Source organism: Pagrus major, chromosome 5 (assembly GCF_040436345.1).
Source record: "Pagrus major chromosome 5, Pma_NU_1.0".
Lineage (NCBI taxonomy): Eukaryota > Metazoa > Chordata > Actinopteri > Spariformes > Sparidae > Pagrus > Pagrus major.
In genome coordinates this window covers 22,284,697-22,297,539 of record NC_133219.1, presented here as the reverse complement: position 1 = coordinate 22,297,539, position 12,843 = coordinate 22,284,697, and the positions used below count along the sequence as shown (strand labels likewise).

At 39.5% G+C, this 12,843-nt stretch overlaps 1 protein-coding gene across 1 annotated transcript; it reads right to left on the bottom strand.

Moving 5' to 3' along the window:
- Positions 1-3,022: 3,022 nt before the first annotated feature.
- naaladl1 (N-acetylated alpha-linked acidic dipeptidase like 1) lies at positions 3,023-11,599 on the bottom strand. Its single transcript, XM_073466621.1, has 19 exons — positions 11,237-11,599; positions 10,802-10,974; positions 10,155-10,276; positions 8,679-8,798; positions 7,994-8,186; positions 7,678-7,771; positions 7,479-7,583; positions 7,148-7,233; positions 6,931-7,050; positions 6,758-6,843; positions 6,356-6,419; positions 5,933-6,000; positions 5,749-5,840; positions 5,506-5,599; positions 5,023-5,104; positions 4,458-4,631; positions 3,979-4,066; positions 3,789-3,881; positions 3,023-3,446 (listed from the first exon to the last, which is right to left on the bottom strand). The coding sequence occupies exons 1-19, from the start codon at positions 11,431-11,433 to the stop codon at positions 3,269-3,271; spliced, it is 2,229 nt and encodes a 742-aa protein (XP_073322722.1). The 5' UTR covers positions 11,434-11,599; the 3' UTR covers positions 3,023-3,268.
- Positions 11,600-12,843: the final 1,244 nt, after the last annotated feature.

The following is a 12,843-nucleotide window of genomic DNA, read 5'->3' as shown; positions in this document are numbered from 1 at the left end:
TTGAAATTGTTATGTTCAGGGTGATACATTGGACCTTTGATGATGACCATTTCATTTGAGGGCTAATCCAGCGATTAGAATAAAAATTGGGGGGGGGGGGGGGGGGGGAACGGTGGAAGCTGAAGCAGCAGAGTCCTAGATATCCTGATTTTTAGTCCTTCGCACAAGTCACACCCCAAGAACTTTGATCTAACACTTTCATAATACTTAAGTTTAATAGTGTCTTTTAGACCCTTCCTGCTTGATAAACGTCCTCATCTTTTGAACTCCACACACCCAGTATGCAGGCAGGCTTTCGATTATAAAATAAAATAGAAAGTCTCAAGCACCAAGCTGAGACTTCCATTATGGCATCACTAGGACATCATCAGGGTTATTTTTTTCCTCCAATTTCTCCAGACACAACTGGTTTCACATGGGGGGTAGCACTTACCATAACAACTTCACATGCAAAATTGGTGGAGTTTAAACATTTTTTCTAAACATAAAAAAATACAATGTATATAATAACTTTTCATGTGTCAACGGGCCATTCTATTTCCCATCTACTTGAGACATACCAGAAATAATAAATAACACAATATAGAATAAAGGAAGCAGCTGACACAAAAGGAAGCCTGAGAACTGAGATTCAGTTTGATTTCTATCTTGCAGATGTTCACAAATCTGCATGAGAGGAACCTTTAAGACAGAAAGGGCTTCCTTCCCCAACTTCTACCGCACCACTGAAACTACTAACAGGCTAAGTCACAGACAGACAGACTTTGGTTGTTCTGGGCAGGTCTGCAAATATTGACATCAAACTGTGTTAATGTCAAGCACTGCATTGCTGAAAAGAGGAGTCATCCTCTGTAAATATTCCCCAGCTAAAAATATGGAGGACATCTATATATATATCTGACCAACAAAACAGCCAGTCATTCCTGCAATACTCAGTTCATAATGTCAGGAGACTTTGCTTATACAAGATAAAAATATGACCAAAAGTCTGCTGACAAAATTGCATAAACCAACATTTTAATAAACAAAGAAAACCCAAACCAACTGCAAATAGTGCGACAATGAGACTTATATTAGGTTGCTTGTCCTCTATTCACAGCACATGTTCATTATGTCCTTGCTTGTTACTTGTGTAGTTTCTGTGACTGATAGACATTTAGCTTGCTTGTAGGGCTCTGTTAGGTGTCATGTGTTGCTTTATAGGCCACTTTTAAAACCTCACCATGCTGCTAAGTGACATTTAACTTCACTTAGTATAAGTGCCTGTAATTTAAATATAACCAAGAACCAAAGCAACCCATCTTTTCGAGGGAGAATAAAAGATACACATAAATGAACCCATCCACCTCTCAGATCTACCAACCCACACAAACTCACAGTTATTCATTTACACACCAGTGCTACCCCCAAGTTGTGTTTCTGCAGCGGCTGCAAGGGCTCAGATGAGCGTGACTAACACTGTGGGCTTTAACCAGAGAGGAGGGGTCTGGATAAAACCAGCAATCCCTGAGAGACCTATGTTTACAGGAGAGCCTGAACAGGAAATAAGTTAAGGAGTAGACTTTTTTTTTCATGCTTTTCCTCTTCCATCCCATTTCTCTCATCAGATATTGTCACTGTTTGTCTTCAATAACCATTTCAGTAGTGAATTGTTGCCACTACTGCTACTCAATTTTGTGGAAGCTACACTTCCCAAACACTAATCCCAAATGCTGACTAGGCTCTAAGGATTGTCTCAAAGCATTTTCTGACCCCTGGTGGTAGGAAGTAGTATTGCAGCCTCACATGAAGGCCTGCACCAGGGCAGCAGGCTAAAACAGGATGCAACTGAGGCCCATAAAGTATGTGTAGGTTTTCAATGAGGTGCAGTCGATATTTCCAAGACCAAACCAGTTGATGCATTAAATAATTTAGATTTTTGCACGTGCAGTCTGGCTAGAGATGATTTAGTCTCTTTGGAGCTCTGATAGTCATCTCATGTTGCTGTGAACGCTGACATATCAAGGTGCTGATTGCCTGATATCCTTGACAGCTCACAAGCATTCACCCTAATTGGACAAACCTTTGCGCCAATTCTTCTTACTTAAACGTCATTCTATTGTATGCCATTACACCAGTGGAGGATGGTCTTGATCCATTAATTTCTGGATCATTAACCCAGTATTACATTGCATCATTCTGGTGTAATGGCTCTGCAGTGTCTGTCAGCTTTTTCTCTTTCAGTCTGGTGGCTTACTGCTCCTTTCAAAATAGATTTGACACACACAGTCATCGCACAGATCTTGTGTGAGCATTTGATCTTTGAAATAAAAAAAATTACCATGTCAGTGTCAGTACCCTAAAATTTTAATTCTGAAAAGAAGAGATTTTTGCAGTGAGAACAAAGAAACACTCTATTACTCAGTTCTTTAAATCTATATAAAAACACAAATTAGTTTACTGAAAGAATACTGAAATGCATCAACAATAATGAAAAGTCAGTTTTCACACTATTCTACAGATTTAGATGTAATATCAACATTCAGTTAGAGCAGATCTGCCCAAAGTGGGGCCCTTGGGCCAAAGCTGGACCACCGTAATGTTATATGTGGCCTGCCAGATGTTTCTAAAGGAAAAATAACAAGTAAGTTTATGAATTATTATTTATTACAAATGATAATTTTTCAAATCTGAGAATAGTGGACACTTTGTGGAGGGAGCCTGGGATCCAAGGACCATTTTTCATCTTAAAAATACAGTACTATAGGTTTTGGCCATTCAAGTAAAAAGTTTGGGCACCCATGATTTAGAGATATTCAGCCATCCTGTCATCTCCTCAGTTTTGATGAGGTGGTTAAAATAAGTTAATATCTTTTTATACTTTACTGAGGTGGATATGTGTCACAAGTCATTCATAACGTAAGTGACATTTGCTTTATAGTCTTTTCTTCATTATTGTCATTATGGCACTCATTGTGCATTCAGTTTAACAGCTGTTGTACACTTAGAATAACTAAAGCTGTAATAACAACAGTAATTGTAGTTCATCTTTGATGAAGTGCTTTAATGAAAAAGATTCATCATATTGTTATATTTTAATCCTGTTACAAAAGTAGAATACATCAATCATTTTACTGTTCAGTGGTATGCTTTGTTTATTGATTCCTATATTGCCTCACTTAATATCATACATAAATAGTCCCATCATGGCCTGACCGGCTCCAGGTCCCTGTCTTTTTGAAAAAAATCACTGAGCAAGTGCAGTCCCTCTCTCCTCCCTCCTCCTGCTCTATATGACGTCAACCAGTGTGTTGGCAGCGCCCTCGATGTTCTGGCTCAGGACTGACAGGTGGTAGTGCACTTTGTTCCAGTCGCTGGACTGTCCTGATGACTCAGCTTTAGCGAAGGCATCAGCCAGACCTGGGAAGGTTGACATGCCAGCACTGCTTGAAGTCCAGATAACATGTCTGTGTATCACACAAGGAAACAGAGAAATGATTTAACAATGAATTTTAACATCTCACATTGCAATCCATCCAATTATGGTCAAGACATTTCTTTCAAAATTGTCAACCTAGTGGTGAAACTTAATCTGGCAACCATGAATGTTTTTTCAAAATTAAATGGCAATCCATACAAAAGTTTGAATCTGGATCAAAGTAGAGATCAGGAAATTGGCATTGGCATAACCCTTCATTCCTCCCACTGCCTTTGCACGCATTTACTTTATGACTGTCAAGTACAGCGCAACCATAAAACTACACATGGCAGCTTAGTTTTATTTTGAGGCTGTCATTTCATTTTCTTACCTGAATGCATATTTATCTGGGAAGGCCAGAGGGTCCAAGAAAGCTCGGTCCAGCAGCATGAGCTGGTCGTTGATCCTTCTGACCTTCATTGGTCTAAGAGAAGAGAGTCGGAGAGAGAGGGGATGGACTTAAATTCATTTCTTTGTGGGCAGCAAAGGAGATAACAACATATGTATGTTTGTGCTCTTACGTTTCGTTTGCCAGGTCTGAACTGCGAATCACCTGGTCCAGATGAGAAGCTGCACTGCGAAAGCTGGCCACTGCACGTTTTAGTGGCTCTGAAATAAGACACAGGTCAGCTGTGCAGCCTCTCGGCAAAGATTTCACCCTCTCTAATCCTCTAGTAGGAGAAACAGATGTTGTTTCTGTTGTTTGTTCTGCTCTTAAGTGCAGCCCGAAGACATGTTTTTAGCACAGATGTCTTCAAGTTTTTCCTGTTACAAAAAGCATTTTGGTGAATGCAGGTTCCAGTCAGAGACATCATTGATGTTAGGTCCAGCGACTAGACATAATGTAGTAAGTAAATTATTCCAGCTGCTTTGGCCCAAGATGGACACACAAGTCAAAACATAAGAAAGAAAACATAAAATTCACAGCCCCATTTCAAACACTGAATTCTTGTCTTGACATATTGAAACGTAAAGTATTCTCTAACAGTCCTGTCCTTACCCATGGAGATGGGTATAGCTTGCAGTTTGCTCTGATATAGATCCACTGCTCTGTTGAGGTATGCCTCCAGAAGCTCAGCGTAGTCACTGCAGTTGAGTGGCAACACCAGGCTGTCTGCCAATCGAATCAGGACGTTTCCTGCCGTCCTGGCAACAGCTTGGTGACTGAAGAACCCTGAGAGGACGAAGTGTCAGAATCAGTGTTGGGGAAGCTACTTTGAAAGCTTTGCTGGCTACCAATTACTTCACACTAAGAAGTTTAACTGCAGAAAAATTAGCCTGGGGAGAAATCTAGTTTGGTTAACATCAGCTACTTAGAAAAAACAGTTCAAAGTACTTTGTAATTGTTGGGAAAATGTTTCTGCTTTCTTTGCAGTTGGTAAATCAGAAGATGGAGAAAAATTATTAGAAACTAAGAAATAAAAGCTTCTTCATTGAAATAGACCACAGTTTCCACTGTTATATTACATGAAAGACAGCATAATCTGCAGTACCATGACAGAAAAAGGGATCAGGGCTTCCAAGAATCTCCAATATGTGGTAACATGAGAGACATCATTACTCACCTGGATCAATGTACTTTGAGGCGTAATCAAAGGTGTCGTATGCTGTGTGGTACGCAGGGTATATCCGAGCATTTGTTTTACTCTGTAAGAAGAAAAAAAAATCTATTTAATAGAAGTTACATGACTGACTGAATGAGTTCAGTTCACTTCTGATTTCGCCTCACAAGCTCACTGAGGCAGAAAAAAACTTTTGTTGGGTGACAGCTTGTTTCAAACAAGAGATACAATAAGACAACTTAAGAGTAACAGCGCAGAATGACAGCAGTGTGCAAAAAATGTAAGATTTATCCAATTTACAGGGAGGAGGAATGTGTCTCGGACCCAATGAAGAGAAACTAAATGACAGCGGAAGATTAAAAAACAAGTCTTTTATTTGAGGCATTACTTTGGTATCTATGTCCTACTGTACATAAAGCCACTCACATGGTCATTACACAAAAATATATTGTAGTACAGCAATTCAAAGGCAGAGTTCTTTCATACCCTGTCATATGTGTATGAAATGTCCATGGCAGTGATTCCCAGATAATGGACAAAGGCAGCGTAATCGCTCCCTGCTCCTGTAAGGTATCCCATCCTGTTAAAGGAAGACAGCAATAGATCAGCAATGGGCAAACAACCAATCAATTCTGAAAACTTCCAAAAAATAAAAACCTAAATAACTATTTTCACACAATGCAATGCAAGATGTGGGAAAAACAGAAAGGTTTAACTGTAGTCCATTACTTGGGAATGAGTCCATGTTCTGGGCTTGTCCAGTTGAAATATTTGATCCAGTTGTCGTACACAGATGTTGAGTCCATTCCAGCTGCATTGACCTAGACAAGAAACACATTTTCATGTAACAGCCTCCTTAAATTTCTGGAAAGAACCACCTGAAGTGACATAAGTTGGTTTTTAAAGAGCTCACCTGTTTTGTGGCTTTGAAGATGACGTTCTGTACTGACGGCATCCCTGAAGCTCTGAGAGTGGCGTTGGCTGAGGAGTGGAAGATGAATACAGGTTTTGGATTAGTGTCACCATTAACTTGAACAGCTCCAAGGCACAAGGCTGGCAGTCAGTGAACACAACCTACAGTGGCAGCCATTCCTCTTCATGCATAACTTTGTGTACCACAAAATAATACATGTTTGTCAACGAGAGTTTCAAGAAAAAACCTACAAACATCTGAGTTGAAATGTAAATTTTTAAAAGGTGCTTTTTCGAAACAAGTAGTTTTGTGATCATTTGTCCAACTACATGGCTGCATCTGTACAGGTGGACCCAGGGACTGAGACTATTCCTGTCATTGGATGTCTTTATTTACTCCTGGGAGGCAGAAAGAGCTTCTTACCAAAGACAGCTATATCCACATTGATGTAAGCAACAGTCCGTTCACTGAGCTTGGTGAAGTATTGCTGGAGAAAAGACAAGATAAAGGTTATATTTGTCAGTGACAGTAAGTATACAAGCAGAACTTAAAGTCAGAAAAGTTACTCAGTGATTTGTTAGTGTTTGTTGTTATTATTTGTTAGACAGGAGTATCCATCTAAAGTTTGCTAACATTAGACACCATACCAAGGAAGGTTGTATCCATAAAACCTATGTGTGTTGAAATGAGCAACAAGTGTTTCATTGCTTTATGAATTCCATTTTTTAAAAGAAGATTGATCTTTCTTGCCTTAAAACAAAAATAAAAATAAAAATTTCATGTTGGTTCGTGTTATGTCTGATCTTGTGGATTAATTGAAATCACCTCTGTGTATTCTGCGGAGCCGATAAGGCCGAACTCCTCTGCTCCCCAGCTTCCAAATATTATTGACCTGCGAGGCCTCCATTTGCCTGCCACAGACAAGAATAAAAACAAACTCTTTATTCAGCCATATATGCCAAACAATTAGTAGTTCATACAGCTTTTAGTATCCTCACCCTGCTTTACCATCTTGCCCAACACTCTGGTCAATTCCAGCATGACCGATGTCCCACTGCTCGGATCGATGGCACCATGAACCCAACTGTCCCTGTGGTTCCCATAGATCACATACCTGTCTGTGGACGCAAACACACACAGAGCACAAACAGAGAAATTACAAGGTGAAAACAGATTAAATTTAATGGCCAATTGCGACATTGTTTCCAGTCTCACCTGGCTCGACACTCCCTCTGATAACTCCCATCACATTGGAGGAGTTCTTAAGTTCTCCATGATTGAAGATGTCCAGTTTCACATCGCTGGAAAAGAGGATCGAAGTCATAAGGATGAAGGAATTGACAAAGGTCCCACTGCTCGACTGCTACTTCTCCAATGGGATGTATTCAGAAAAAAATTGTTTACTCCCCACTCTGGGAGTTAGAAGTATTTTGACTAGTTGTATCAGACTTTTAAAAGAAAGGTTTGATTATGAACAGGCATAGCTCAATAAAAAAGCTCCTGGATCAGCTTTAAATGCAGCTAATGCCTGAGTATGTCTGGCTACCTGCCGTTGAAAGCAGATGTTTCTTTGAACCCCGGACCTCCAATGTTGTAGGTACAGTTGAACGCTCCCTGCCAATCAGCTAGAGCTGCTTCTCCTCCTAGCTCACTGAAATGACCAACAAAAAAACAACAAGTTAGAATCGATTTATTTTGATTTTGGCCTGTATTTATTCCTAAAGCAGATTTCTCTGATCACAAACCAGATTAGTACGTAGGCATCCTCAAATCCGATTGGTTGAATTGGAATGGGAGGGATCCCTGTGATGTCCTCAACAGGAATTCTGTAGGTTTCATCTGCAAAAAGAAATGTACAGTATAACTGAAGAATTTATAGAAAAGTAAAAACAGCATAATAAAATGATTTAAAAGTATCCAACTTTATCTTTATAGGTATGTTTGAAGCTGTCATAAAAGTCCCACCTTCAGGTAGTATTGAGCCAAAGTGCAGCAGGAGAAACAATAAAAACACTACTGCAAACTCTGTGTACTATTTTTACACAAGTCACTGGTAATTACCTTTGGCAGCCAGGTAGGGTGTGCGCATGTCTCCAAAGTGAGTGTTGAAGGAACCTCTCTCCACACCAGAGGGAGGCAGGTACCAGGAGTGAGGATACGTCTCATCGATGTCTGACATGACACCATCGTTGATGTCCAAAGGGTCTGTGTAGACAAGCACACCGATGACACCGTAGGGTGCTGCATTGATGGCCTGGATAAGACACACATGGCATTTGTTAACACTTGAATTTCATTTACATGATTTATTTATCTTTTAATTCAACTTAATGTAACAGGCACTACCATCTAGAAGCATTGCAGTAACCATTTTCCTACTGATGGACATTAAACTGTAAACAAAACTATATATGCATAATGATTTACCCAACCTTATTCTAAGTCGTAATGTGGGAAAACATCCTTTTTACATGGTGCTGAGTGGTGATTTGGGCATTGCAGCGATGCAGTGAACACGTCAAAGATTTGTAAGCATTTGTAAGTCTGCAGTTTTTATAATCTTTCTTCTCTGTTTCTTCAGTTGTAAAGTAATGACACTGTAACATGTTGTCCTCACTATCACAATAAAATGTGTCACTGTGTAACTTTTGTATGTCTTGGACAGAATGTTCCTGCTTATTATTTAAAACTACCAAATAAACATTATAATAAGTCATTCACTTTTTTAGCACAAAGTGCAACTCACTTTAGCAGCTCTGCCTGCTCCACCATATCTGGTGATAGCGATGGTTCCTCTGAGGTCCATTGTCTTGTTCAATTCTTGGTAGTCACTTGGTTTCCCCTGGTTGGCGTACACCAGTTTCCCCTAAAACCATCAGAAAAGTCAACGTTGAGTCAATTTGAGCAGTAATCCCATGAACCATTGGCAGAAGTATGATCTTTTATGAGGAATGTGATCTTTTCATAACACAAATTGTAAAAATCACAGCTGCCTTTTGTGCAGAATTTTTCAGTCTGGGAGATAATAAAAATATACTGTATTTTTTATCACAATTTTTTTATCAATTCATGAAAACATTGCTCTCAAAATGATCTCACTGCCCTCTGAGAATCCTTTCACCACACTCTTGTCTAGATAAATCTTTATTTGATTCCTTATCATTTTTATTCAAACCCTTATCATGGCCTCCTTCACCCCTCACATAGATGTTCACAGATAGTGATATTACATCATCTACATCATAACTTGTAATGTTATCGGTACTTGATAAGACATGCAAAAGATTTGAGCCTTAAGGAATCATAGAGTATCTGACTTTGACTATAAATTGAAAAAACGCAAAAAAAATGATCAATCATTGGTCTCTTATGTTTTATCCTCTTTCCCTTTCAATGTATTCTTGTTGTATAAACATATATAAACTAAACCTTCCCCCGAGCTTATCATCGAGACCATGGACCGTCACTGCAGTAAAGTAATGACTTCCCTGTCAAACACACTCTTATTCCTGACAGCAGAGTAGTAAAATATTTTGATGAGCCTACTATAACAATGACTTACAGATAAATATGCCTGTCACGCCTCAAAGGTTAACACAGGTAAACTTCTGATGTGTGAGGCAGGGATGTGACAATCACATGCTTTTTGTTGTTTCAGTGAGTTACTTCTCAGAAGTTATGTGTGCTTCATATAAACAGGAAGTTCCATAAACGCAGACTATCTCTCATCTGTCCACTCATCTACCCATCCATGTAAATAGTGAGAAAATACTCAAGATAATCATCATTTGGTGTAAAAGTACATTCACCCAGAAGGAAATCAGATGTACATTCCCGATGCACCTCAAGTAAGGATGTAGAGGACTATATGCAGCACTTTAAGGTCAAAATGACTTTACATCATGGGACCCTTTCTGTTCATCCCATTAAGTACATTCATAGTTAGAGGTCCCTTTATCAGAATAAGCACAATAAATTACAGACGCTTGAATCCTTTTTATTTAAAAGTAAAATTGAATGTTGAATAGGTATTTTCATGATTTTTTTCTCTTAAATCATGCACTGAATGCCAGGCCACTTTTTCAGTTACTCAGTGATCGAAAAATGCTGGCTTAAGGGATACCTTTACTAATCAAATGTATAAAGAGCTCTGCCTGGGGCTGTCAGGGAGCTAAAGGAGCTTTTAACAGATTTTCAGATACATCAGGGTGCAGCTTTCTACCTTTGGGTGACCAGGAGGGGAGTATGCAGCATACGGTTGAACCACCTCAGGATCATCTTGGTCAGCAGTGTAAGCCTTCTCTTTTTCTCTGGCAGTGTATCTGACGGTATCTGATGGACTCACTGAAATGGAAACAACTCATGGTGACTGATCAGTCGGTAAATAAAGTGAAACTCTGGCAGAATGAAAACCCACTCAGTGTTGTCAGACTTTTTTAGATTAGTTCCAGTTTTTTCTTTGTGGTTCGTTGTGTTGAGTTTGGAATGTAAATGGTATTTCAAAACAAAAAATATGACTTCCAGATGAAGTTGATTTTGATGGGAAACATCATGAGCTAAATGTAATAATTCATGAGTGGCTTGAGGACTTTGTCCTGCAGAAGCTGCAGATAAATTAAATCCAGTTTTACGGCAGCTTTCCTAGCAGTAAATCAGACAGCACAACACATGAAGTAAAGGCTGTTGATTCACTCCATTTCTTATATTGTAATGTTGTGTGAGACCTGCTCGCCATTAATTACTCAGTAATCATAAACATTCACAAATTATGTTGAAAGGCAAATGAACTAGTGAATTTAAGCCTTTATAAACGTACTGAGAGTGATGGTATGACTGTCTGGACTTTCACACATTCAGAGGTCAACTCACCTACAGTGACCTTGTTGGGGTTCTTGGTGTCGGGGAAGGACAGGTAGACCATATACTCCTCTCTCCAGGCCTCGTCCAGGCCGGTTTCAGGGTCCTGCCATCTCTCTAGCATAAGCTTCACTGTCTGCTCGTCTCCAGGTGTGGTGGCCATATGGGGCACTTTGGTCAACTCCCTGTGGAGGAAGATGAGGTTTCAGAAAATCTTGATTAAATTGAATGTTTCATATTGTACTGTCCAACACCAAAAATGTCTATAATAAGGACTATTGCCACAAGAATGCGGATTAGTCTTCAATTTATTTAGACCGAGACACCTTAATGTGAAATACAAAAGCTGCTGTTTATAGGTCTCACATTTTTGTTACTTGAGCAAATACACAACAGCAAAAGTCTGACTGAAGAACAAAATCTAAATTTGAACATTCATCAACTCACCTTAGGTTCTCTTGAATCTCGATGTTGTCAACCTCAGACAAGAACTTCTCAATGAGGGTTTCGTCCACATCCTTCGCCAGATCCCCCACCCAGGACGGTGCCGAGCTGCCCTTGTCGATACCAAAGTGACCGATCAGGATCCCTACGGTCAGCACGGCAACAGCACACACAACCGAAATCACCACCTTTAATATCATTCTCCTCTCTCTTTCCCTTCTTGTTGCACCTGAATCTGCCTGACAGCGAGCTTTCTCCAAAGGTCAGGAATGTGTAAGTGTTGCTTCTGAAGCCAGGCCCAAATGATCACTGCAACACCGGTGCAGCTGCAGAAGACCTCCCATAAGAAAGAGACATGCTCATTGTAAAGTTTACTCGTTAATGTTTGCAGATGGGATGGACTTTATCCCTTTGTGTATGTGCGTGAGGTTTGTGTAAATCCATTTATTTTCAATGTTAACACTCAAACAGCGAGTGTGGAATAAATATTTGGATTATAGGAGGTATTCAGTAGAGCTTCTTTTTTTTTGTTTAAAACTTTGGATCCTCACCAGTTTCTTAAGTTTCTGAAAGGAGGTTATGCATGCAAAAGTGACCCTCTTCAAAGAATTAAGTACAAGATGACTTTTATGAGCCAAATTGTCTGTTCAGCTTCATATAATGCTCTGATCTGCTGAACGAGTAGTTGTTTTATCATTCAAAGCTGAGGTGATGATGGGGAGGGAGAAGCTATCTGTACTACTTACTACTGTAATCCTGTATTGTGTATCCTCGTCTTCATTACATCAATAAGTTAGTCAGTTTATCGACTTAAATATAACAATACAAAAATATAAACAAGTATATAAGTTATGCAACATTAAAACCTCCTTGTGGTGCATGACGTTCAATATGAAACTTGTTTGATGACAGTCCTGTGAAAAATTGTGTTTTGTCTCTTTGAACTGTTGAATCATTTAATGAATTAATTATTTATCTATTTGTTTTGTTTCATTTTTAGGACACATGACAGAAAAAAAAGTTCTGTATTTTGTTTTACCATTTAAAAAAATGTTTTGGAAACACTGCTGTAAACCACAATTGTCTATGTATGTATGAAATGTGCTGTACAAATAAAATTGTCTAGCCTTGCCTAACACTAACTACTGTGTCAGTCTGGGTGTCCCAACAGTGACGCTGCAGTGGTGTCTGCCAACCCAAACCGTCAGTATTAAACAACCTGTGAATGAGACTCAACTCTCCTCAAGAATCACTGAGCTATCCTGGTGTGTTCATGAACAGCAACTGACAAATCTTACGTACTCTGCCTTTAATTTTGGCACCTCCACTGCAGGCACTGACATTTGTTTGGTATCTGTGAGACCAGGTATCTCTCCTCTCTGGGTCTGCTTCTTCCTCGACTTTCTGCACAGTTGTGAACACTAAACTCATCACCCCAGGGCTCACGGGGAACACAGCAGACAAGTCCCACTGTTCACTGAGGGAGAGCAGGAAGCATTTTAATATAACATCATGACTACATTAAGGTCTGAGAAGATGACTCAGGACACTTACTGCAGTCTTTGATATAAGGCAGGGCTGGCGGCTTCCTGTCCGGCTCCCCAACAGCT

What these genes read in the sequence shown, in the direction of transcription:
- naaladl1 (XM_073466621.1), bottom strand. Translation starts at nt 11,433, where the DNA reads ATGATATTAAAGGTGGTGATTTCGGTTGTGTGTGCTGTTGCCGTGCTG. An exon ending in GAGCAGGCAGAGCTGCTAAA is followed by an intron (nt 8,187 to 8,678) that starts GTGAGTTGCACT and finishes TGTCTTATCCAG; the next exon opens with GCCATCAATGCAGCACCCTA. An exon ending in AGCTATACCCATCTCCATGG is followed by an intron (nt 4,067 to 4,457) that starts GTAAGGACAGGA and finishes GTCTTATTTCAG; the next exon opens with AGCCACTAAAACGTGCAGTG.